This window comes from Seriola lalandi, unplaced genomic scaffold, assembly GCF_002814215.2.
Source record: "Seriola lalandi dorsalis isolate HSWRI2012SDOR001 ecotype SW California unplaced genomic scaffold, Sedor1 jcf7180002054297, whole genome shotgun sequence".
NCBI lineage: Eukaryota > Metazoa > Chordata > Actinopteri > Carangiformes > Carangidae > Seriola > Seriola lalandi.
The window spans coordinates 65,108-93,050 of record NW_019524850.1 but is presented as its reverse complement, the minus strand read 5'-3'; the positions used below and the strand labels follow the sequence as shown (position 1 = coordinate 93,050).

Here is a 27,943-nt window from a genome sequence, read left to right as displayed (position 1 = left end):
TTTGGTTTTTGGTTGGGCAGGGAGTAGTGGAAGTCACTGCTTCCGGCGAGGAAACACCCACAACTTGTAATTTTTACACTTTAATTTTTACACAGTTTTTGTCGGTTCAAATGAATTAGATGTAACATGTAAATTAGTGAGCTTTAGAGGGACTAGTGGGTGGATTTTGTTGACTTTCTTCAGAGCCAGGCTTAGCTGTTTCCCCCAGCTTCCTGTCTTTATGCTAAGCTAAGCTAAATGTCATCTGCTTCCAGCTTGGTTTTTAGCGTACAGACATGAGAGTGGTATCAATTTTCTCATCTCACTCTCAGAAAGAATGCGAATAAGTCTATTTCCAAAACTGGCCAAAATGATCCTTTTTAAAGCAGTGATTTGGCTGCTCTAGCATCAACAGATGTGTGATTACTATGATAAGAGTGGCACTCACATTAGTTACAGGAACAATGACTTTAATGGAATTTCAGCACATATCAATAGATGGCTTCATATGTACAATATCATCATCTCAATGATTTGACACAAATAAGGCATTTCAAGTATCGAAAACAACCTACTGGTATCACATTTTTGGTGAATCACTCAGTTTCAGGGGAGCTGACTTGTTACCAAATTTGACTGGTAAAGTAATTAAAGAGGTGATCAAAGGCATACTAGTACCATACAAACAAGTGGTAAAATATACAGTATCAAGATACACAAGCTGTACTTGTAAAACATCTCCCTCACAATACATCTGTTTCATTGTCAAGTCAAACCTCTTTGACCTCGTCCAAACTTTGGCTGTGTTGGGTTCTGTGGGTAAGAAAAGGGAAGATCAAGACAGCATTCAGGGACTCGAATGATCGATATTCACCACCACCATAAATAAAGTTCATGTGCACAAGAAATGACAAACAATTTATGTACAATATTTTTCCTCTTAGAATATTAAAAAGAGAAAATAAAATCCTGAGGGCTGTCAACTACTGGTCTTGCTCATCCCACGTCCTTTGATGTATTCCTCTCCTGTCTGGTGCCTCCTCATAGACATCTGTCTCACTGATGTCTGAGGAGGGACATCAGATGCTATCCAGATATTAATCCAAATGCAGACATTCATGTTCCATCTCAAAGTTAGAAAGAAATGATGAAAATATATTCATTACAAGGTTATGATGAAGTTCCCCGCAGGCAGCTTGGAGCGTCAGTATTTTCAGAAGCCTTGAGCAGGATGTGCTTTATGTATTCTACATCTTTTTACACTTTAATCTGAGAAGTGTTCATATTTCTTAAAGCAACAATAGGTTCATTGTCTTTGTGGTAATTGGTCCTGTGACAGTGCTGAAAGAGAGAAGGAAACGCGTATTTAGAAGGATGTAAATATCACAGATGAATATAAATCATATGTTTTGCCCTTTACAAAGCTTGGCAATTAAGACAGTTGAAAGAAATTAATTAGCATATCAGTGCCCCAGTATAAAAAATATGAGGCTGACCTGCAAATTAACCCTTGCACCAGAGGCATTTCCTTGCGTCCTTTCTGCAACGTGCTAATATGTTGATGTTGTGTATGGCTGAGTGTTCTGACAAGAAAAGAGAAGAAGGAAATTAAGGGGTTAGACTGTGTTATTAACAAGTCAATTTGCAGTGAAATTCCATCCCGGTAACTATGCTGTTTTGTTGATGCCACTGGTAGTGTCATATAGCGCGGTACATTTCTATCCCATTGTTCTGCTATGACATCTTGTTTCCCGCGGTCAGGAGAGGTTATCTTACCCTTGTAGTTTTGATTTTGTTGCCGGCGTAGCACATCCAGCCTGAGTTGTCAGGGAGCGTCTTGCATTCCTCCCCCTCCAGGCAAGGCTCCATCTCACACCACCACTTCCCAATTACTATGGATGCTACAGGCAACAAAGACAAGAGAAATGGTGATGCAGGTACCTCTCACCCTAACAGAGTGCAAAGCCAGATAGCACAGCCCGGCAGTTTGCAGATAAATGGCCATTAGGTGGCCTGTTTGCTAATCCTAATTATCAAATGTGTCATATTAAAGGTAAGTAACTTGGCTGTGTGTGTCATATGCATATGCTTCAGCTAAATTGTTTCAGTGTAAAACCATTGCTTATTACAATGCGGTTTCTTTATTAGAAGCCAGTTACACATGAATGCAGAGGGTGGAACTCATTCTTTTCATTGAGTGAGGGGATCGGTGGGTGTGACTGTGACTTGACTTTAATGCACGCCACATTTCTGCCGTCAGGAAAGAAAATTGCCTTAAATACAGGGTAAGTAGACAGTAAATGGTTTGTAATGTGTGACAGAGGAACAGAATATGTCAGAGTTGACATTGAGAGACCTCAAATTCCCCCAGTCCGCTCAGAGATTGCAGTAATATTTGCAAAAAGGATTTAAGATAAAAGCTGCAGGTGAGAGGTTTTCCTAAAGCCAATATGTGTTTTAGTTGTATTAGACCCTGAGCGCCAAATCCATCCTTCTTACAAGGAACTGAATCTGCGTCACTGACATTTGTTGAAGCATCTATGAAACCATTATGAAATATCTACGAGGCCCATATATAATCAGCAGCGATTCCCTCTGCATCTCTTTGCATTATGTTATTGACTCTTCCCTGAGGTATGCTACATTCAGCAGTTGTGTTTGGCTATCTGCTGTTGGAGTAAAGCTTACCCCTGCAGATACCTTCTGCTGTCTGTCAGCAGCAGAATTTGAATGTGACATTATCCCAGTTAATGTTCATCTTATCTGGGACAAGGCATTGCATGGGTGACTTAGCCTTTTATTTGAACAAATCTCTGTATCTTTACAAAACGTAACAGTTTCGTATAATAGAGTACATGTTTACTTGAATAAAAATGGAAACCATTCTTTTCCTGCAAGGCAAGCACATTCAAAACAAATATTTTTCCCCATGCAAACTTGGGACAGCGCTGTAGTAAAACCTGATATATATATATATTTTTTTTCTTTATCTGTTTTATTACTCACCATCAACACATGAAGGTCTGTTTCTGGTGGTTCCAGCCACCTTCCCTGGCAGACAAGAACACTTGACCGTCTGTGACCGCTCCTCAATACGATTCTTATTACAGCATCTGTGAGCAGCAATTACTTCACATGTGCCCCCCTCTGATAAGGAGAAAAAAAAACACAGAAAACAAACTACATTAAATCAGCATCTCAGGGGCGATCAGACAAAGCAACATTCTACTTTCTGAACACCTCGTTCTGTGGACATTTGTAGATTAACATAGATGGTTATCATTGGTTCAAAGTAAGTAATTACATTGAAGGTACTTTATTTGACTATTTCCGTTTCATGCTACTTTATATTATTACCCTTCTTCATTTCAGGAGTAAACAATCAGTTGATTGTTAGAGAATTAATCAACAGCTATTATGACTATTATGACTAGATTATTTGTTAAGTAATTTTTTAAAGCATAAATATTAAGTATTTTCTGGTGCCAGTTTCTCGAGTGTGACGATTTTCTGCTTTTCTTTGATCCACATCACTGGAAACTGAATATCTTTTAGTTTTCGACTGGTGGTCAGGCAAGACAAGACATTTTAAGATGTCATCTTGACATTTTTTGCTGTCTTGTGATTTTTTTTATTTTTTATTTTTTAGTTATATAGACTAAATGAGTAGTTGAGAGAAGAAAAAAAAGAGTCTTGTAATGCCTCATTAAAAATGAGTGTGCGGTTGGTGTCCCTTGTCAATTTTCAGATACCCATGAGTTGTTAGCAACAAAGAGACATTCCCTCTCTAAACCTCTTGCATGGTTTCATTTATATTACTATTATCTAATATGTCACAAAAAGGCAAAGATTAGAGAAAAGTCCAAGAAATGAAAACCAATTGGTGTAGCAGACCTTTCCAATTAATCGTATGGTGACGCTTCACATTTATCTTGTGACCCTTTGATGAGGCCTTGACCCATAAAGTTCGGGAACCTCAAGACTAAATTACCAGACCAATGAAAACTAGCTCCACCTCAACAAGCTACCACAGTAAAATGCTGTTTATACATTGCATTAACAACAGTATTAACAATCTAATAATCTCATATATAATAATATATCAGTCACAGGGGCATTTTACTGCTCTATATAACTGATAATTCTGATGTATGTTTACCTTTTGAATGAAAGGCTTTTACAGAGTATTTTTTTACATTGTAGCAAAAGAATATTGAATACTTCTTTCACCACGGTCAGATCCATATTTCTGCTCATAATATTGAATACATCACGTGTATCTCGTCCTTAATCTATAATTTCCATATTCATAAATTCTTTGTTTTCACAGGTTTATTTCATGCAGTGAAATAACTGTAAAACATCACACAAGTTTGCCGTAAACAAGAATAATTATTCCTGAGCTTTACACTCCTTCACTCTGCGAAATAGGCCCCTGCAGTTTGTTGAATGTAAAATGATGATGAAGAGATGGGTGAGAGCTGGAAGGGTAAAAAAAGGGACTGATAATCTATTAGCAGGAGAGGCCTGCTTCAGGTTTATCATGAATATGAACACTGGCTCCACCATGCAATTATCACCAAACTACTGGCTGTGCCCTGAAGGATGAGAGGACTGGACCGAGCGGACTCGACCCACCTCAACCGCTGGCCTCTTCCACCCACTGTGCTCAGACTCTCCACATATGAGAGTTGTGCAGCAAAGGACCGTCTGACAATTACACCCGTCAGCATGACACAAGATCAAGGAGGTTGTAGAGAGAAAGAGCAGAGAGAGGGGGGAAAAGTATCTGGTATATTGCCAGCAAAGTGATTTGAAGTAATGTTTGACAATGAGCTGTGGGTTTGTGAAATGTTTCATGGCTACATTTGCATATATCGCTTTAACTACATTTGAATATTTTGGTTTGTGAGACCCTCCTGATGCAGAGCAGTTTCTTAGAAGCAAAAACACAGCCGTGCACACCGTCTTAAGAGAAAAACCTGCCGTAGTTACAGCAGCAAACGGCATCGAATCACTGCATCTCAAAAAAAATCATCAGTCAATCAATATAAAAGCCAAGTGGTGACAATTAACTGGCCCTTATTTTAACATCCCATAATTAGCATTTATAAGAAGCATCTAAACAACTGATAACAAACAATAACATAGTTGTAAGCAGAAGCAGATACAAAGAAGCACCCATACCTTGTATACAAGCTTAATGCTTGAAAAAATAATATAATACAGTTATTGTTATAGATGATATGCTGAAACAATCCATCAGTTAATTGATTAACTGGTCAACAGAAATTAATTGTCAACACTTTTGATAAAAATTTCACTTGTGCCAATTGCAAAATATTTGCTGTTTGTAGCTTTAGCTTAAATTTGGGGATTTGCTTCTTTTCTGTGTTTCATATCGTTTAAAATGAAATATCTTTGGGATTTGAACTCTTTGTTGGAAAACAAATTACCATCTAGACACATCACATGTTTTCAGACCTTGTGAGGGGTATTTTCTGCCTTTTCTTTTCTTAGACAATGATTACTAGCTCAAAGCAAAAAAATGTTTTTGCTTCTTTAAATCCACCTTTGAAAGATTTATACATGTTGATAGATAGTTAATAAGTGCTTTATAACACACTCTGATTAATGGTTAATGCATCTAGTTGTATAAAATTATATATGATTACAGCCATTTCACAGTTGTATTATCAGTCAGTGATTATAGACCAGATAGAGATGCTTCTTTGACAAACAATCATTTTCAGTACCAATTACCAATTGTTCGAAAATAGCAAAAATACTTAGAATTTCCCATAGCCTAAGGTTATGTACTAGATAGCTTGTTTTATTCAACCAACAGTCCTAAACCCGAGGATATAGTTTACTATATTACAAAGAAAATCATCGAAACCTCATATCTGAGAAACTGGAACCAAAGATGATCTTTAATTGATAAATTACTAAATTGATTAATTGGTTATGTAAATATTTGCCCTGTCAATCAGTTAATCAACTGATCAACCAATTGTTGCTCTAAAATAGTTTTTAAAAATACATGAATAATCCCTTCAAAACATACTTATTGGAAACCATTCATTACGTGTTAATACTGCCTATTAATGTTAAATTGGGTGCTACACAATACAGTGTTATCACACAGCTTTGAATTGCAAATCTCAAATCATTTGGGATTGCAACACAGCAATTTTCAAGCTTGCCAAAAACCGGTTTACTGTTGTATATACAGCTGTGTTACATAGAACACAGTATTTGTTCAACCCAAAGCCAAACTAAGCCATAAAGTAGCTTAAATTCAAAGAATTCAAAGAAGAGAAAAAATTATGTGTCAGTTTCTGGATATAATTGAGCCATCATTTGAGACCCTGCGGGGATTAACCAGCACACAGCCCCACTTGACCCGTTGAATAGAAGTGGATCTCTAGGCTTGTCTCACACTTGATTCTTCAACTTCTACTGCACTAGATTAAAAATTATCTTCATCTTCTCTTACATGCATAAAAACCCACAAGAAACGTCAGAGAGAGACTGTGATGAACTTGACTGTGCTTCACTCAGGATGCAGTGTTTCTTCAGAGTGGATATAAAGCGTATTAGCAGTGCCAGGTTGTAAATCTGCTCGTGCAGGGGCAAGTATGAATCAAGAGAATGAGTGTCAGCTTCATAAGAAGGCGTTGATTGGATGAGGATGTTTAAAAAAAAAAAAAAAATTAATAGTCAAATAAAAAATAAATTAAAAAAAAAAAAAAATGGGTGGAGGGTAGTATCAAGAAAGCCTCTCTCTTCCCTGCTTCTTGCCAAGTCTGCTGAGCTTCTCGGGGGTTATCATGACTCCTGGCTCTGTATTTCAGAAAACATCAACAGCCTTTGGTTTAACTAAAAAATATCCAGATCTTGTAGCCGGTCTGGGAGAATGTTGCCTGCTGTCTGGTGCACTCAACAAAAGGGCATGTCTGCACAACGTTAATCGTGATGTACCAGTGGAAGCAGTGGGGCATCATTTGAAAACAACAGCCCACAGGGGTTTGTTCTTCTTAATGCATCTCCTTAATTGCATAAGACAGCCCCAGATTTCCTCTTTGATCTATTAAAAACACACTACTCAACAGAATTAACTTGCACTGCTTGTTGCTTGCAAACAGAGCAAAGAATCGGGATAGTCTATATTTGGAAATCATCACCTCCAAAGAATACATTAAAATCAAATAAAAATGCAAATCAGCGTGGTATTTCCAGCTGGCAGGTGTACTGGATACCTTTAAACAAAAGCTATGCAACACTGACGAGCGCTCTTCAAGTTCACTCGTGGTTTCAGCCTCTGACTACAACACGCTGCATGCTCCGAGACCCCGTCTTTGCATTCTAAATATTTCAGAGGGAGACGGAGAATAACATAGCTGGAGATGAACGCTCTCATCAGGTGAGGGCTGGAGCCAAGCAAGGGTATAATTGTTTTCTGTATTTCCATTTCCCGCCATTATCACTGACTATGAACAAAGTCAGCCTGCCAAATAACAAGCGGCTTCAGGGGGTGTCTGTATGTGTATGTGTGTGTGTATGTGTGTGTGTATGTGTATGTGTGTGTGTCTGTGTCTGTGTGTCTGTGAGTGAGAGAGAGAGTGTGTGAGCGCTTGTGTTGTCCCTCTGCAACATTTTGACTGACAGGGAACAAGGGTCGCACAGAAATTGTCATTCGTCGGGTCAGAGGTCACACAGAAGCAAAGGGGCTCAACTGGAACTGCCCTTTTGTTGCCATGCTCCGTGTTCTTGCCTCTTCATTACTCTAGTTGTCAGGAGACGACGTGACCTCCCAAAAAGGTGCAGCTCTTTTTTTTTTTTTTTTTTTCCCCGGTGTGAAAGAGGTGAAAAAGTCATAACTTAACTTCATAACTAACTGCGTTATGAGATGGTGGTTGTGCCGTGTTTTCTGTGAGGATTTGCTCCTGGTGTTGTCTCGTTTCTTACATTGATTCGATTGCCCATGCTAAGATTCCTTTTGTTGGTCTATTCTGGCTTTGGGAAAAAACAAATCATCCCTGAGAACAATGAACATCTGCTTTAGGCCTATTTAGTGTTACGGTCCACGGTCCAAATTTTTCTGGTCTTGCCTGCAATTGTCTTCGGCCTTGACTAATTCCAGAGCTACAGATGCCGTGTGCCATTTTTATGAATTATTATGAATTTGAAATGAGTGCTGCCTTGATATTTAACCAAGTTAAGCATTATAAGTGGAAAGAGGTTGGCTGTAAACTGAACATTCATTCCAGATAGTTACAAAAAAGTATAAATAATTTGTCTCTTTGTATATGCACAGAAATATTTACATTTATACAGTGATGGAAAGTAACAAAGTGCATTTACTGTACTTAAAGGCATACTGCAGTGATTTATTATTGCACTTACAAAAAGTTTACAAGATACTGGTTAAAAAAAGAATCAATGCAACAGAAGCTGACATATTGTGACCTCTGTAGTGCATAATGTGGGTCAAACACCACAAAAACCCTGGATCTTACATTTCCCATAATACGATTTGTTAGCAGCCTTTATTAGATGCCCCAAAATGCAAACTTCTTTCAAACATCACACCTCCATCTCCATTTTGTAAAAGACATTATTCAACTGTTTTACAGACTGAGCAGTTCTCCTTGTGACAGGTTAACTTAAACTTAATTAGTCAAATCAGTGGTGTGTTTGTACTTCACCTGAGTCCTTCCTTTTTCTGCTATTTAATATTTCTTCTTCATTACATTTTTTTGGTTCATTTTAATTAAAAACAGTGAGAAAAACTGAAATCTTTTTGCAAATATAACAGATTTTTTCACTTGTTTTATGGGAAAATGTTTTTTAGGACCTAATTATTGCCCATTCTATAGTACTTTTGCTATTTTTACATTGTTGCGTTGTTGCTATTAGAGCACGGTTCAATGTACTGTTTTTTGTTTTTTTTTTCATTTATTTCAACAACTGGGCACACTCCATCTGCTGATGAGGATCATGTGATGTGATACTGAAGGATTACTTGTAGAAAATATTTGAATTGTTGATGCTTAGTTGGAAGAGGACCTTAAATTTGAGTAAAGTTCAAAAGAAACATCACAAATAAATTTTGTGGTGAGACTGTTTTCTTAACAGCTGTTTCCAAGGTTAAAAATGAATAACATACCTTAATGCAAGTCATTACATTTTATACAGTACAACTGTTATGTGCCAGCTGTCTGACATTTTCTGTTCCACTGTACCAATTTTCCAACGTTAGAATAACAAAACCACATTAAATGATAGATCACTGCCTGTTACACACTAAAATGAGTTATATGTCCACTTGTGTTATCCCCTTTGTGATAATGTTAAGTATAAAATTTGAGGCCAAATGATAATATCACAAGCAAAAATACAAAAAAAACATTTAAGTTCTGGAATCATCTCAACCCCATTATCTGTGTCTGTCTTGGTCATCTATTTTATTCTGGTTTGTTTCACCTATCATAAAGTGACTAACATCTTCTGTTATGTTTGTGTTGATAGATGCTGTGAGATAAATTCAACTGAGAAAAAGTGACTTTTGTGAAACCTAAGAAACCCTCTGGCACTCTACACAACTTCTGGCAGAGGGATCTGCTCCGTTCAGGTTTACCACATGGAAATTTGTCAGAGCACTTAAGTGTGATGCTATTATCTCCACAAAATACAACACCTGGCATCAGCAGTGTCTCAGCTGCTGGATGGAGCGCGAGTGCCGTTGAGTCTCCGGCACAATGAGTCATGCTGGAAGCCAACAACGCTGCATCGAAATCCGATGAGTTATGGACAGCAAGCCTGGATGAAGGCAGATGCTGTCAAATCGTGCATGACATGGACGTGTAGCGCCGATTCTGAGTTTCCGTGGATCTGCAGTTCTGCCTGCCTAATGAATGTGAGCAGAGTTCGCGTGGGACCAGTAAATGGTTCTTCAAACGTGATGAAACAGCCTTTGCACAGAGGAAAATGGTCAGTCTATCTCAATAGAAATGTCACTACGCAATAAGTATGCAATGAGTCGCTGTCTACTGTAATGAGCCCCGACTGTGTGGTTGTCTCTGGAGATGCTGATAGCGAGTATACCGTCTGAATGGCAACATTCCTCTGCCATCTGTTCCAGGCGTTCAACACTGTGTGTTCACGAAAAAAAAGAATCTACTTGAGCAATTTATAGAGGGTTTCTGAGCAACCTCTGTCATTTGGGTAAAACCTAATAATCTATAAGTGCAATATGTGGATTTAATGAATACACTATATTACTGAAATGAAAGCACTGAGAGTAGTCACAGTTACACTCCATGGAAAACCACATGGAAAACCTAAGGGACTCAATTTAGCAGGTAACCTGTTTCTCTCCTGGGGCATTGGATTCCAGTGATTGGCAGCCAGTGGTATTATGTATACACCCTGTACTGAATGTGCACGCACACGCACATGCACACACACATTCAAGTGCCATGTGACAATGTATTTTGATAACTGTATGACATTTGACAACTCCCTATAACCTCAGAGTCCATGTCACGTGCAAGTCACTGCAAACACAGAGTCCGTACCTGTGGTTAATTATTTTGTAGCGTAAAAGTCATTTACAAGAGACAGCAGGCCTTGATCTCCAAACCACAGCAGTCCCCGTTTTAGAGCAGCATGCTCACCCTTTAATGGGAAATGCATCCAAGGTGACCCATAATAGGCTCCACTTTCTCTCTGTGCATGCTCTCTACAGACTTCCAAACCAGCAGGCTACAGCATTTCTGTTGCTGACAGGAAATGGGAGTGCCAGATTAGAGAATGTCAAATTAATGCAGATGGAAGACAGTGAGAGGCACAAAATATGTGACTGCATGGTGTCAAATTGAGTGACTATTTTTTTCCCCTGCCTTCTGTGAAAACATCTGAAGTCCCTGTAGTACTGTTGTTATTCTAGACATAAATGCTCAGGTGAAAGTGAGTGATATATTGCTCGATAAACTGCGAGACAAATTTGTTTCAAGGCTGAAGAAAATGCAGAGGGCTGTGTGTTGATGTAAACTTGAGAGTTTGAAATGTTTTGAGAATTAACAGTGCTCGGGGAAAGACACAGATATTAAAGGTGTCAACACATGAGGATTTTTTTTTCCTCAACAAACTAGATTTCTCGCATGTCTGTGCTCCCAAGTTTACACTTTGTGTGTGTTTGTAAGAGACAGTGCATGTGCTTGCCAGAGAAGGGGATCAAAACAATTTACAAGCAAAGAAAACTACCAATTTCTACTCTGAAAAAAGCACTGTCCATGACAAATAAAAGCATAGAAATTCATGAAATATGGCTGGCGGTTTTGACAGCGTATCACACAAGGAGGCCGTAAGATTGGTCCTGTGCAGTGGGCCAAAGATGGGTGATACTTTATTGAAATGCAAAAAGGACTACTCGCAGAGCAGAGCTGGTGTTGTTTTAAGATGCATGAAAACTGCATGGAGCAGAGGAAGCCGCGAGTAGTAGGGAATGGGTTTTTCATTTGCATGTGAGCCTCAAAGCCTGTCGTGCCTGTTGTCACACACAACCCGGGCCCAGGACACTGCAAGACTGGTCCTGATCAAGGGCATTAAATGCTATTCTGACTTTCAACGAGTAGGACCCTGCACATGAAAAACGCCCGTGGTTATTTGGTTTTTATGGTGGAGATGTGTGGCTTGTTCAGCGAGACAGCGATGCACTGTACAACAGCAATCACACAGCAGCTTTCACGTCCATTAAACACACATAAACAACATGCATTATCCTCTCCAAGCACACATTCACTTCTGGGTTTTTTGAAAATGGGCAAACAGAAAAATTACAATGTAAAAATACGTCTTCTGTCAGTGCAATGTCCTTCATTTTTTAAATGTCAAGCTGCTCCTTCTATCAAGCCATTTTCCCAGACTGGCAAATGTCCAAAACTGGTATTTCATATTTTTAGATCGCCTGCTCTGATGAAAGCCTTACATTCAGCGAGAAGAAAAGGAAACAGAGATGGAGTCGAGTCAGAGAGCCTTTAGAGAGCAGCTGCTTGCCTCTGATGTGACTGCTGGCCCTCTCACTGCCAGCCAGACAATGTGCCTGCAACATGTAAACTGTGTAATAATGCATTATACAAAGGCTAAATGACCTTTCGCGTTGCATGACATGTACTTTGAAGGGTTGGTACCGGTTGATTATGCAAGACCTGCAAGCTGATAAGGGGGGGATGATTGCAGGGGGATGGTTCTTTACTTATTCAGTATGGCACCACAGCACAGATTGTCACATGATCGTTTTAATCACATCATTCTGCAATGAAGGAAGCTATAGAACATGTGTTGGTGTATAGTGAAATATTATCAGCTCCTATATGAAATGTTTTGAATGAGAAATTGTAGATATGCTTATTTTACTGAATGCCTCATTAAAGTTTGTCAAATGAGAACATACAGTGTCAGATCATAATAGAAAAAACATGTTCTGTATTTTATTGTCATTTATTTTCTTCCTGTCAGTCCTTCCATCATGTTGTTCATATTTGACAAAAGTGTATTTTTCACACTCTTGTCCCCCACACATACACATACTCCAGTCTCTCCAGGAAAGGTAATTGGATCTGTAGTGTACAGACTTATGGCACAACAAGGAGATATTAGAGTAGGAAATAATAATAATAAAAAAAAAAGCCTGAAATCTGCAATAGAGCCTGATAAACCCAATATTAATTACTCTGCTTATACTCATACTACCCTCCCCCTTGGAACCAATTAGTAAGTTGAGATGCTTCTTTTCAGTTTAATGAGGTCTAAGTAATGATAATGAATTTCATATTCTTGCCAAGCATTTAAAATAGGCTACCACAAAGGCAATGCCATATGAAATGATCTCTCAGGCGTAATTCTATCTGCAAAAAAAAAAAAAAAAAGTATTTCTTTCATTGAAATAATCAAAAATTAGAAAATGAGGTCCCATGTTCACCGGGAGGATAAATTAATAGAAGTAGTTTTTCTTTACACTACAGGCGCTGATACCGGTGCTTCCGGGCCCGAGCATCCACGGAAAATGCCGAGCACCCACGTGCGAAAGCGTACAATAAGGGGCCAAATTTATTTGATAACAAACTCCAGGTTGGTGTTAGGTTGCACCAGCAGTAGAGACTAAGCTGCTGTGATTTGTTTCGCTGTTAGGGCTCTGGCTGACAGGCCCCCTGCCCCTACCTGTCACCAATCACAGAGCGCCCATCCGATTGATCCAATCTAGCATTTCCAACACTCCACCTGACTCAGCACGGCGTAGCGGGGTCAATTGAAGCGGCAATGTAGGACAAGGCTGGCTGGAAACCTGCCTTGACCAAAGAGACTTTGCTTCAACAAAATGGACACATTTATGATCAGAAACCCAAAAAACACCAAGTAAAACTACTGACAACAGTAACGAAGATAAAGACAACTGCAGCAATTAAGATGGTCAAAAGAAGGGAGGGACTTTTCAAGCTAGCTGGAAAATAAAATTCCCTTGCATAGCCAATGCTACCACAAAAAACAAGGTGTTTTGTGAGGCTTGCACCGGAGCTGAAGACATGAGCGCCCCGCTCCCATCAACAACACACACAGGAATGTATCACGAATTGGGAACCTGGATATAATCGCCGATAAATAAAGCGCACAGCTGCAGGCCTAACACTTTCCTCATGATGTCATGGGTGAGTAAAAACAGATCAAATTTGAATATTTACTAGCTACGTGGGTCTGTTCTATGTGTTGATGGTTAATTGCCATGTGGGCTTGTATCTTTCTTTCTGTGTGTAACAGCAGAGGCCTATTGTAACGTGTCTGGCTGGTTAATGCGGGCCGCTTGTAGTGCTGTGTCACGGTCTCGGTCATGTTGGATTTGTGTTGGGTTTCTTCACTTGGTCTGTGATTAATGTTCAAGTGAGTCTCTTCACTAAATAATCCTGGTGACGCTGACTATTACTTTCCTTGCATTTCATGTTTTGTATCGTTAGTGGAACTTTTCGTCTCCAATCCCTCTGTTTGTAAGTTTGACAGTCGTCGCTGTTAATTTCGTATATTTGCGTATATTTGACTGCCTTTTCCAAATCAGTAAAGTAACAAGTAATTTAGGCCATGGTTTTTGCAGAACGTTTATTTGACATGACGTTGGGACATTCAACTGGTGAGAGCACCCACCGGCAGAAACATGAAAATGCGCCTATGCTTCACGCTGATACCGTCCGGGGACGACGGGGGTGTTTTAGTCGTATAAAACAACTCAAAATCTCCAGACTCAGTTCTAACTAGATTCTAATAAACAATGTGTCTAACAACTGGGTCACGAAATCCTCAAAAACACATCCAAATCCCACCACAAATGGCCAACAGTGAAGTGACAAAAACCCTGTTCATCGTCTAAAGAGCAGGGAGAGCCTGAGGGCTGCCACACCTTAAACATCCTTTACAAAAGCCACAGAGGGAGAAAACAGCCTGTGACAAACTTGTTACATCTCTGCACTTCCACATAATGCGGGTTAAGGGGAATAACCTGACAGCAGGGTAGCCTTTTACCTTGGCAGGGAGCATATTTGCTGGAATAATTCACAGTGCACACAAGACAAGACGGTCTGAACTCCCTGTTATAATATTTACAAACAGTGGGGACGCAAGCTATCATTAATTCACCAGTAGTTTTTGTTTCAGGGGGAAAAATGTTGAAGTAAAGAGGAACGGTGCACATGTGAACCCACACAGTCCTGTGCAACCACTGACATCAGCAATTACTGACAAGTGTGGTGATGGTGCGATCCTTTCCACTGTGAGGGCTTGTTTTGATTCTCCGGTGTGGAAACAAAAGATGAAAGAGGTTGGACTGATATATATATATTTATTTTTGTTATTAATCAAGAGAAAGTTGAAGTGCTGCCATTGTGGCGGGAATGACTGCTGTCTGATACCCTGTAACTCAGTGGGTTTTGACTCCAGATGGGGCAAAGCAAAGCTAATAATGTACAGAACCCAGTGATGGTGATGTAAAGTGCCTCAGATAAGTGGTGTTTACTTTCTAGGCACCGAGAGACAGAGGTGGCCAACCAGATTCTGAGGGGAGGTGGGTTTACAATGACGGACTGGCCGTTGGGAGAACTGGGACGCTTCCCGATGGGCAGCTACACACATTCGGCCTGTGGCTCATTGTGAAAAAAACAACAACAAAAAAAAACATCAGACAGGGAGAGAACAAGAGAGAGAGAGAGAGAAAGAAGTGGCTGTGCTGTGCTGATCGCCCACTCTGGTTCTTTGTGGCTGTCATCTCCCTCGCGTCTGTCTCCCTCTCCAGCAAACCACGTTCTGTTCAGTCCTGCGGCTCCGTCCACTCGTTTACTATTTATGAGTTGGTACCTTTATCATCGTTTAAACACTGAGGCAGCCAGCAGTGGACTTGTTTTACATGAATAAGAAAGTTTCTAAAATAAAATAAAAACCCATTAAGTTCTGGCTGAAAATCTCAGAAAAAAAGAAGTTAAAATCCAAGTCAAATCAAATTGTTGTGCAGCATCTAGCAGCATTAACTCCGCAGACAACAGCAATGCAACTAGAGTGGGTTCAAGACCACAGCTACCAGTACAGCTCCCAGTTAGTCAAGTGCACCAGTCAGGTTTTACAGCATAAGCGAGAGAGAGTTTATTTAGCAGGATGATTTTGTATTGCTTTTTTTTTTTGCTCTGGTTTAATCAGAAATTCTAATACTCTAATTAAAGGACCCAGAGTCTGTGTGATCAGCTCAGATCTACAGAATTTTATTACAGAAACATCCAGTAAAGGAAGAAACTGCCACTAAAGTTCAGATATGTCTGCTGCTGTATTTACTGCTGCACTGCCCAGTCTGACTTCTGATCTCTCTGCACTTAGTAGTTACAGAGGCTCATTTTAGTGACTATAGCTGCTGTGTTGTTGTAGTTGTGGACCGTATGAGAAGACGTTTCTCATACAGTTCTTCTTCCTGAACTTCCCGAATCATTGCGTGAATAACAATTAAACTGTAACATTACAGAATTACGTATGTGCATGTGTCACTTTTTCATGTATTGTTCTACAAATCACCAGAGTTAATTTAACCTCTGTTCACTGCATCATTCTTGTAAAGTGTGACACAGGCTGTATGTGATGATGGGCTGGAGGGGGCGTGTGCCTCCCCTGGTGCCGCCCCTAACCAGAGTCAGAAGGTGATAGGTAGTTGGTGACTTGTTACTATCGTGGATTTATTACTTAGCCTACCGGTTACAGGCACCAGGCCGCTATACCAGTGCCTCTGTTTTAAGTGACGCAACATTTCTGTTTGGAAAGTCACTCCAATGACAACAAAGAGACGTGAAACAACCACAAAGCAACGACAGCAAAGAGACACGAAACTACTGAAAAGAGACAGAAAATTAGACAAAATGAGACACATGATATAAAATGACTAAAAAGAGAAACACAAAACAGACACAATAAGACAAATCGACCACCAAGAGGGGCAGAGTGGCTCCTGCCTCCGGCGTAAGGACCCATTGTCTCATAACCTGTCCATGGCTGCTGGGTACTTACAAACATCAGCTATTTACTGTTTTTATTTCACTTTAGAATATTTAAAGTTATTTGCTGGGCATTCATTCATCACACCGAATTAACAATAATAATTAATTAAATAAAATTAATAATGCACACTTTATTATTGCCAAGACCCAGCTCTTTAAATGTGAATCTTACTCATTTTACAAATGTACCTCCCCCTCTTTAAATCTGTGCCCCAAGTCTGGATCCCCCATTGAAATGTCTCTAAAGCCGCCCCTGGTCTAATGTAGATGCACATTTCACACTAATGAAAGTTTAATACTAATTACACCTAACATCATCATTATACATTAATTAGTATTAAAAATTTATGTTATCCATAAACTGTTAAGAAGCCAGTAATTCATTTTTAGAACAGATATATGTTCAGCAAGCTCAATAGCTTCTCGGAACACTGTTTAATTTGAGGAAAAGCATTTATTTGATTTCCTGTTTGCACACAACAAAAGGATTGTATCTGTAATAGCTGAGCTTCGTCTCTGACTATTTCTGGATTAAAGCAAACTGAAGCCTTGTATCAGAACTCAGGGTTTACAGAGTCAAGTATCCCTCAGCTATGTCAGCTGTCACAACAACATATTTAGAAAACTGCTTCTAACTACTGAACAAAACAAAGACAATTAAAAACCTTGCTAATGACCCAGAGAGGATGCACTGCTTCTTATATGTAACAGAGGCAAAGTGGTTGGAAAGGATCGGTGCATTTCTCAGGCAAAATGTCTCCCACAATTCTGAGCAGATCTTAAACAGTAAATACCACCTAGATACAATTTGCTCTAACATAAATGTAAATGTAATGGTTTGTTCTAGTGCTCCAATTGTTTTAATTTACACCACCCTGTGATCAAAATAAATACAGCCTTATTATTGTAATGAATACAGTTTTACTAAGTCATGCAAACTCCAGTTCTACCAATAAACATTTAGCATTGTGACGTACCAGATATCGACTGTCAGATGAACGAGGTTAGTCTGGTTGGCTCAGCTCATATAATACTGTTTAGTGTCTTCGCTTTTTAACTCGTAAACACATACCTCAGGTATTTAAGACCAGGAGGTGCATAACACCAAGACTACTTTATGACCATATACCTGCAAAATTAATGACATTCCCATCAGCCTCAGCTGCATGATGTGCTTAGTGCTATTTTGCAAATGGTAGCATGCTAACACGCTAAACTAAGAGGAACATGGTCAACATTATACCTGCTAAACATGAGCATGTTAGCGTTTGTCACTGTAGCATTTAGCTAAAGCACTGGTGTGCACAAGCCGGCAGTAAATGTGCTTTTTCTCTAAAAAAAAGTTGATAGGATCTTTGGAGGCTCGAGGTAATACAGTAGTTTTTGCTGTGTTTTCCTGTCTTCCTCATTTTGAGTCACTGATACTATGAATAAATCCAGACACAAGGATGAGGTGTCTTTGTGTGTGAGCTTACTGTTAAAGTAACATGACAGTAAATCTAAAAATGAAGACGCCTGAAGCAACTGATGATGAGGAATGTATTTTTATGCAAAACGATCAGTCAGATATTTCAGAAACAGAAGTGGAGCGTGAGTTCGACAGTGGAAGCTCAGAGGTCATGAGCTTGACAGCAGAATAGCAGACTGCTGCCAGCAGCGAGCACAAAAACGCTGCAATGACCACAAGACAGTGACTGATTTGTGATTACTGTGCTGACTAATTTGTGTTTTGCCGACCATGTGCAATATAATATATAGAATATATATCTCAGTAAGCAATGTTATTCCAATTTGTTGCTCGGTCAGTGTTAAAATAGTAAGAGATCTCTAAAGAGCCAGTGTAGTGTGTAGGGTTACAATAAATGACAAGAAATGCAGCCTTTCAGTTTCCTCACTGTCCCAAAAAACAGCAGTGACACTACCACTACAATCTTTATCGAACCATGAACTTTGTGTGCCTTTAACACCCCTTTTATTAATGCTTGGGGATTCTGGCTAAGACAAAAAACAGCTGGTGTAGACATGGGAGAGAGAAAGTTGGCTAATTAATTAAGCTGTGGGCTGCAGAAATTCATTTTGCATATAAGCGTTGTGACCACAAACCATAGCCCCTGTACAGAATTGGCTGAAAGACTTCAATTAAACATGCTGTTTAAACAAATATCCACAAGCTTAGAGGAGCTCTCTCTCATGAATAATTCATACCCTGAAAGAGGGAAATAAATGGGAAATACTGAAATATGTAAAACCTATTTGTAGCTGTGAGCATACAGTAATAATTAGGGCACTGATTGTCCTGAGATTCATTTACTTAAGAATATATTTTTCTTTCAGGGCAAACCAAGGAAACGACACGAATAAGTTTGTTCCTGGTATAATGTATGATACAACAACGGCTGAGCAAACACTGCCTTTTCTTGCAACAGAGCCATTAAAGTTAAAGCGATCCACTTTTAAGGCTATAGAATGACAAGTTTTCTGGTGTTTTACAGAGCGGCCAGTGGTCTTTTGACCTCACAGCAGCATGTGTAACAACATCAGGACAAACTGGGCTTGCTGAGCTCCAGATGTGGGGAGGCTTCGGGCTGTGGCTGCACGCCACTTCCCATTGGCACTGCGGCGAAGCAGCGATGACACTAGTGAGAGCATGGTTGAGAGGAGGTCTAGGGGAGGGGTGGAGGAAGATGTATGTCAAAATAATGTGCCTCCAGGATGCATTATATAAGGCTATTAAATTGTCAGTGTCTAAAACAGTGCATAGAGGATACAACCTTTGTTTGTGACAGCCGAAAATCCATTTTTCATGTTTGTTTCATTGTGAGCTTTACCAGCGAGTGGTTTCCTTTGTTGGAGCGCATAGGGGGGAAAAAAAAGTCCTGATCCTCTACTCCTCACTAAAGCTACTGAAAAGGAGACATGACTGATTCAAATGGTATTTTCACTCTGGAAAAAAATGAAATTATAGGGATACTCCATATATTAGAAGAAAACTGATATTAAAGTTGCTTGACATTGAAATTACATCCATGCTGAAAAGGCCCATCCTTAAGAGGCACTGACAGGGTTGAGGAGGCAGGAGGGAGGGTAACTATAGAGGACTATCATAGTAGGTAACAGTGTGAGGGGATAGGAAGACAGTGAAATGATATCACACAGAGTAAAGTATTTATGACTTAAGTCTGAATAAATTATAATATACAGTGGATACTTACAAGTGAGTTACTTCTAGTTTCTGCTTCTCTCCGTATCTCATCTCGTTGTGCACGTGCTCTCGCAGCTGCATGTCTTACAGCTGCCACGAGGAAAAACATTATCTGCACAGTGTTCGAGGATCGATGACCTTTCAGTTATGAACAGTTTGACCCCGCAAAGTCAACTGTTGGTGGGAGCGAGTTCATGAGGGAGCAAGGCCGACTCAGGCGGCCGCTATCTACTCTTTGTCATACACTCTGCAAACACCTCCACATGCAGTGCATCACCGATGGCACTATTTCTTCCACTGGAAATAGACTGCCGCGCTACACATTCAACGCACCTTTGTTTTTGCTGCTCTGAAGCATATATTTCTATCTTTACCAAATATCATACAGCATGCGGACTGAAAAAGTGAAATTTGTCACACATGCAAAGCATATTTTCATGTTTTCACTTGCTGGATTAGTTGTTTAAAATTGTTGCAAGAAGGAGTTGATTTATTTTTTTAGCAAGTCAGTTTTAGAAGAGGAAAAATTCCCCGTCTGTGATTTCCCATAGACATGTTCAGGGGTCGGGAAATGCACGAACCCAAAAGCAACATCTCTGCCCGGTTCTTTACAGATGCATGACAAACACAATCTGTTCTCTTTTGTGCACCGTTCACGCTCTTTGCACCAAATAAATACAGCACCTTATGAATCATACCGCAGAGAACAACACTGCCTGTACCAGGGAAAGCAGAGAACAGCCCAAAGCATATCTGAGAGAGTGGCAGGCACCAATCTGTAAGTACAGCTGTAGGGTGAAAAGCAGGCCGCCTTGTCCGAATCACTGAGCATACACAAGCGTCTACGAAAGGGTCATCCAGCTAATGGACTTCTGGACACACAGTATTCGCATTAAGGCTGCCAATATGTCGGAGCATGAGTGAAGCAGTTTCGTATACGCTGTCAAAAGTAGTTATTACTGAGAACCCATTTGGAGTGATCAACACAATGTTGCTGAAAGAAATCTGTAATCTACCTTTCTTGTATACCTTTTCACGCTACAGGTGTTTTTATGCACAGGTAACAATTTATCTAGAGTTTGTGTGTGCTGCAAAGCTATGAAGATCAGGTCACAATTTAGCTGTTCCCAAAGTCACTACATGTGATTGACTTGTGGTTTCCTAAACAACATCTCCCAATAGATCTAAATTCCTATTGGCAAGGACACAACTGATCTCTCGCCCTCTGTAATCTCGATTTCCTCTGGTAATACCAGTCACCGTGAACTTGTGGCATTTCGCTGCCTTTAATGATTGGCCCAGTGGTCTGCAACCAATGGCCTTCTTGCCACCAATTCATGACCCGTCAACCCCAATCCTCCCACCAATCCAACAGGCGCACAACACACAGCACAGAACAAATGTCCCAGTGTCAGAATCAATCCAGACAGGCATCCCATCCTCCTCTCATAAAACTGGCATCTCATTTATCCAGGAGTGAGGACTAGCCATACTATGGTAAATGGAATGACAGGACATTTACACTTTTAGTAGCAGAGGGTCCTGAAGGATTTGGATTTTTCGCTTTGAACTCGTTTTCTCCAAAGAGGTTCCTGAATGCACATTTGAAATATTAATTCCATTTCCCTTTTGTTGACATGAGAACACTTTCTAAAAGATATCCTATTTGTGAGTGTCCTTTTCTATTTTTTTTTTTTTTTGTATGCGTTTTTTCTCCTCTAATAAACATGTGCAGACTTGAGTAATGAAATGAAGGTGTTGGAACAGGAAGTCCTCTGATTCACAATATTGAGAGTATTGAAAAGACCTCTTGCTGATATGCTTGAGGTGCACCGGCGCATAGAGGAAATAACAGACACCAAGGACCTGCACGCTCATGCAGCGACTTCTCCCTTTGAAGTTCTGACAGCATTCGGCTTCCTCTCCTCTGTTGAATCCCGAGATCATAATTATTTACCATAACCGTGGCTCACATCCGCCTGATGAAAACAAAAGTTCAACCGCAATGTTTCGGTCATATTCTATTCAGTGCAATTTCACAGGGAGCACAATCGCACAGATCAAATTGAGGAGGAGCAGTGTAGCATGAATATCAGCTGTAATAGCTCAAGAAGGAAAGTGCAAAAGCATTCATTGTCTATCTGTGTGATCTTCAGTACAGAGATTCACTTGCTATCAAGGCCAAATCTTAATGAAAAACAGCCACTGTACAATGAGCTTGCTAAATAATTGGTTGTTAGTCTAAGCTGAACTGCTAATACAATAATGAATGTAATGACTTAATAAAATCAAGATAGAAATATGAACCCAGAACAAAATGAAGTGTTGTTATTTTCTCCCTTCTTGTGACAGTCTAATTAAAGACATAAGCAACCTAACGCAGCATGTTACAGTCGAGCCCTCGAGGAGCAATAGCAGCAAAGTGAAGACAGCGCTTTTTAGCACAGTTTGATGCTTTTAAGAAATCTGTAGAGAGAAGGAGAGAAATCGCCGAAGGACTCACCGATCATGTGAATGGTGGTTCGCCCAGGCCTCGTCCCATGATGCTGTTGGATGGTGTCGTAGAAAGTGGCCTGACACAGCTGAATGGCAGTCACACTGACCCAGAGGCACAGGCAGAGCAGCCAGGACATGACAGGACACATCTGCTAGAGACCACCAAAGGTGGAGTCAACACACAATACATCATGTTCTCAACCTATGACTTCCAACACACACACACACTCACTCACTTCTGGAGTCATGAACAAAATATGAAAATACATACAAATACATAAATTTCGACATTGTGTAGAAGCACTTCAGTCTATAATTGGCCTTAACGCCCTCAGTGGAGTCTTTTAGTCACCAGAATTTATCATTAGCATGATTATATAAGTATGACTTCTTCACTGTTTCGTCTTCCTAGTTTGCCCTGTCTTGTCCCTGAGCCACAACGCTGCAAATGTGGAGTGATCCCCGGGGAGTTTTTCCCATGCAGCAGAGATTTCCCCTGACAGGCTGACTCCCTTCAACTCCTGAGCTGTGCTCCTACCTCAAAACCAAAATCAAACTTAAAGAAAGATAAGATTTCGCAAGCATCTGGCTGCTGAGGCTTTTCTGTATCTGTCAGAATAATGTGACAGTGACACAGCAATAATAGGAATCAAAAGCCTTGTAATGTTTCACCATGCTGTTTAGATAAGAAAGAAAAAAAGAAAGGAAAAAAATAGAACAACGAAGAATGCTCCTGGTCATAGGAGAAGGGTGGCTGTGAAGGAAATCTATGAAGGAGAAAATACAAAATGTTTCAACCCTGAAATTGTTTCAGTTTTTTTTTTTCACAGCAGCACACTGCCAACAAGCATTCGATTATTTATCATCTTTTAATAATTTTTTATTAATGCATATCATAGGCTATTCACTAAATCTATGAGATACATTTGGATTTGAATTCTTTAATATATGATTTATTTGAACATGATACTGGATCATTTTCAACTGCATAAAAACTTTTATCAAACCTTAGGGAGGACAAAAAAGTGCATTGCATAGGTTTGTGTCATTCAGGTCCATGCACGGATATAAATTAAGTAAATTCTCAAGATTCTACTCATGAAAAATACTTTAAAGTCCTTTCATATGTCCATTTTGTTTATGGCAATAGAATAATTCAGAAAATAGCTAAATAAACATATTAAATGAAACAACTATTCTTAGTATAATCAGTACAGAATCATACCATGGAATGAGATAAAATAAAAATGCACTTTGGTTTTTTCAGCAGTATGCCACAGAGTGCAGTTGTTCCTTGAGTGCACAGATCTCACATTTTGCATTTAAAACCAAAATGATTTTTTTTCTGGTAAATTTATGACTTTCCAGATTCATGCAAAAATCTATAGCTCCTTGCGAAGAGTAAAACGAATAAAATCTTACCTGAGCAACCCAACAGAGAGAGAGTGTAAATATCTCAACAGAATGACATAAATCCATCCATAATGCAGCTCATGTTGATCCCATCCAATAACTCTGAATTTGGCTCGAGGAGGGAACTCCACTGACTCTGCCTCCCTGCTCCACACTTTGATAGCAACAGTCCAGTGATTCAGAAATGACCGTCAAGCCCGAGTCAGGAAATAGATTTACAGCTCTTTCAATTCCACCTTTGAAATATCACTGCTCCCACTGACACTGAATTCATTTGCCCCTTCGCATTTACAGGCACGTGCAGAGTGCTCCTTAATTAACTGTAGTGGAATCGCTTCTTCCACCGTCTGCATCCTTCCAGTGAGAGGCAGCCTCTGAGCAGCGGCTCTCACTGAGTCCCCCCTTAGCGAGCACTAAGAAACAAATGTTCCCGTACAGCCTGGCTGAGTGTAAAGACTGTATCACATGTCTTAAAGCCAGACTGCCTCTGGATTAGATGGCATGGTGGCACTCCACCTGATCATACGCTTCTGACAAATGCAAATCAGGGAAACTGGCATTATACACGTCGCTCTGACCACATGATTAACAGTTATTTACATTTAGAATGGATCTCTTTTTGCTCCTGAGGGAACATTTCCTTTCATTCTTTTCCTTTTTTGTTGTCAGTCATTACTCTGTCCTACATTTAGAGAGCGAAGAACGTGGTTAAGTGATCAAAAGAAACCTAACAAGAAAGTCAATATGTTATACCACCAGATACAAGAGCATGAGGAGGGAGAGAAGTAAACCCTGAGTCCTCAGCTTACCTTGGTGTTGCTACATGAAGGTGCGTAAAAGAAGATTAGAAAAGAACATGTTTTCACATGCTGAGAAGAAAGGAAAATTGAAAGCGGATTGCGTGGATAAATAATAATGTCCATTCAGCTAAAGGTAATCTTCACCTACAGTGGGGGAGTTCTTCAGTCTATGATGGAGACGTAATGGTGATCATTGCAAAGAAGGGGAGGTGAGTGCTGTTATTTGGAGTAAATCAGCACTGATCTCTGTGTGGGAAGTAGCTCGATCCTCCCCATACCCCATCCACCTTCACTACATGGTGAGCTCTACTTTTGCATTGTGTCTGGATTTTTTATCACTGGCATGCAGAACATGCCCAAGGCCTGCAGTTCACACTGCCATCTCTACAGCATAAAGACTTCACATTTTATTTTGATGCTTGCTCAGGAAGACAGGGTGCATTCCCAGTTCAGGAAGGAGTGAAGAATACCCAGAGTGAGAGGAACAGCAAGAAACTGCTTGAGATGTAGGCATGCTACAACACAGCATTAATGTCTGAGGCTTTGGCAGAGTCAACTCTGTGCAGAGGGGATTTGGGACATATAGGAGGAAGCCAAATAGCATAAAGTGCTGAATTGTTCTGTTCTGGGCAAAACAATAGTTTTGAGAGAAGGGACAGTCATCATTGCTCACAGACATTTTCCCATGTTGATACTGTGCTATGACACATAAGGACTGAACTTAAATCAAGCCATGGAGCACACAGTAGGCGGTGTATATCAAACAGGGAACCCTGAAATCAATAATATCATTGATCTTTATTGTTTTGACACACAGAAACAATTATCCACAACACTTGGAGAGAAATACTCACACATTCAAGCTTAAAGAGTAACACCAGGCTGAAAAGTAGTGCGTTGCTGCCCTCTCTGGTTGAAAGCGTCCCCGCTATTATGCCTTTAACCACACCCACAACAGTGATGTCACAGGGTCCCGGAGTACACCTGTGCATCACTGCAGTGAGGTGAGAAGTTAAACCACTGGAGGTCAGTAAAAACTAGATTTATAGAGGATGTTAGGTTATTCTTTAAACATGTAATACCACCTAACACCAGAGCCATAATCACCCGTATCTATACTGATACCAATGCTTTTAATAATTAAAAGCAGGCAAATGCACTATTATGTGGGGAGTGCCTTGTATCATGATATCTGGGGTGATTCCATCATCAATAATCTCCTCCTCAGTGTATTTACATTGGCCTACCACTGCATGTTTGCCAAAAATATTAAGCATTTCTCTTTACTCTTCTCAGTTACTCAATCCACTGCATTTGAGGACTTGTTCGTTTTTAACCGTGAGTAGCAAATGTTTATTGTGTTAATTCTCTGAACTTAATGTATGCATTCAACAGCAGCACAAAAGCAGAACGCTTGCACTCAGAAGAGTGTTCATGTATCCAGAACCTTTTTTTTTTTTTTTTTGGCATTGATCCTATTGAATCTAGTTCTTATACTCAATGCAATAGTTAGCATCGATACTTTTGGTATCAATCTGCCAATCCCTAATGTGCAACAACTATTTATGGAAGGATAATAGTAGGTGTCTTCATTCCTTTGCTATTATCTTACAGATCTGTGACAAAGTTGGATTCAATTATACAAAGCCATTGAAGACAAATCTCACACTCAATAAATGTTGAGGTTGTTTTTGCTGCTTGTTCAGAAATAATGAGAATTAATATTTTTTTTTTTTAAATTAGGCTGCATATTTATTTTTGGACTTTATGAATGGCAATTGTAAGCACACATTCCCAGAATTCAAAAACTCACAATCATCTCTCTGCTCCAAGAAAAATGGCTGAATCCATTTTCCCCGTCATCAGAGGTTAAGTCTGGTGTTATCCAACATTTGTTATCTTTAGCAAAAATCCACTGAAAAAAAAACAAAAGTGCATATATCAGTACTTTTCCCAGCCTGTTTCTGGCTCCCAGCCCCAAGTTCAGTGGTTCCTGAAAACATACAACTTTAAAAACTGCTCACAAAAGGGTAGTTTAATTAAAAAGTATATGCTCAGTCATTTTCTTAAACTTTTTGGTTTTGTTTTGTTATTCTTTAGGTTTATTGTTTTTTCTGAACATTTGTTTCACATACAGCATTTGCGCACCACTTTTCCTTGTGGATATCAACATCCCATCAGTGACAGTGATGATTCCCGGACGTCTCAGTAACGAGTTCGCCCCTTTCGCTTCATTGTTGTGTCGAGAATTTTGCTGTGAAATCATGTCTCAATGGAAAGAAAGATGCCGCTGTTCTTTATTTCATGCTGGATAGTCCATCACACTCACTCTGCCAATCTGCAGAAGATCCTGGCAGCTGGAGCTGAGATTCGCTGCATAAAAGGTGCTCTTCTTTTTACAGATGAAGACATGCAAAATGATAAAAGCACTGAAAATATTTGGTCTGCAAGAGACTGCTGCGCGTGCACACACTGCCATCTGGGCGCTGTAGTTTTTAGCGAATGTTACTCAAACGGGACTAAATAGTGTATTTGTGAGGGACTATTTTCAGTGGTGGATTAATGCACGTTTGGTGCTCTAGTAAGTGTGAACAGCAGCAGGATGGTTTATGTTCATGGAGGCTATCAGTGCAACAGTTTGGTTGACTGAAGTGTTTTTAATAGTTTCTGGATACCACCAGAGGTGTATGGCGTGGAACAATCAGTTATCAGTCTTTGGATATACAGGCATTATGTGTTAGGATCGACTGTTGTGGGTTTTGGTCTTTGGGTTTTATTCATAATAAGAAAAGTATAGATCTGTTGAGGCTGGTGGTAGCAGCACAGGCAAGAAGGACCCAAGCGCAGACACACATGCAGGCAGGTGCAGTGAAGGAACTTTAATAGATAAAATGAAGAGGACCTGGCTTACAGACAGATGGATGGACAAGCAAGTAGGCAGGTAGGTAGACAGGCAGGTAGAGACGACAGGTTACTACAAGCAGGTAGCAGTCACATAGGGAAACACAGAGACATAAGCAGACGATCTGACAAGGAGCTGGTGGAAATAGCTGGTTTAATGAGGAAACAGCTGGTATAATGAGGAAACTGGGAACTGGTGTGTGAACGGGCAGGGGAGCAGGAAACTTCAAGAAGACAGCCTGGTGGCAGAACAGATGAAGAGCAGGACACCTCGGGCAGACAGTCCGGGGGTTGGAGAGCCGATGAGCAGGAAACATTGGGCAGACGGCTGAGGGGCTGGAGAGCAGGAAAGCTGAAGACCTCAGCTGGGCGGCTCAGGGGCTGGAGAGCAGGAGAGCTTAGGATCTTGGACGGACTACCCGGAGACAGGATATGCAGGCGGAGCTGCTGCAGTGGACAGCCCAGAGGTGCAAAGGGAAACACAAGAAGACATGAGGAGAAGATCTGATGCGGAGTTGGTGTAAATGGCTGGTTTTCATATGGGATAGTAAGGAAACTGGGACAGGGACAGG

General features: G+C 40.1%; 1 protein-coding gene across 2 annotated transcripts; it reads right to left on the bottom strand.

Annotated features, from left to right (window-relative positions):
- Positions 1-432: 432 nt before the first annotated feature.
- LOC111654990 (chemokine-like protein TAFA-1) lies at positions 433-24,389 on the bottom strand. Of its 2 annotated transcripts, none has more exons than XM_023406203.2 (6): positions 23,680-24,389; positions 22,265-22,409; positions 2,986-3,126; positions 1,756-1,880; positions 1,476-1,562; positions 433-1,320 (listed from the first exon to the last, which is right to left on the bottom strand). In XM_023406203.2, the coding sequence occupies exons 1-5, from the start codon at positions 23,734-23,736 to the stop codon at positions 1,530-1,532; spliced, it is 501 nt and encodes a 166-aa protein (XP_023261971.1). In that variant the 5' UTR covers positions 23,737-24,389; the 3' UTR covers positions 433-1,320; positions 1,476-1,529. The 2 variants fall into 2 exon arrangements, with proteins under 2 accessions (XP_023261971.1, XP_023261972.1); XM_023406204.2 differs by having other exon boundaries at positions 22,265-22,406; positions 23,680-24,388.
- Between the last annotated feature and the right edge of the window lie 3,554 nt (positions 24,390-27,943).

What these genes read in the sequence shown, in the direction of transcription:
- LOC111654990 (XM_023406203.2), bottom strand. Translation starts at nt 23,736, where the DNA reads ATGGATTTATGTCATTCTGTTGAGATATTTACACTCTCTCTCTGTTGG. An exon ending in AACCACCATTCACATGATCG is followed by an intron (nt 3,127 to 22,264) that starts GTGAGTCCTTCG and finishes TCTCCTTATCAG; the next exon opens with AGGGGGGCACATGTGAAGTA. An exon ending in ACAAAATCAAAACTACAAGG is followed by an intron (nt 1,563 to 1,755) that starts GTAAGATAACCT and finishes TTTTCTTGTCAG; the next exon opens with AACACTCAGCCATACACAAC.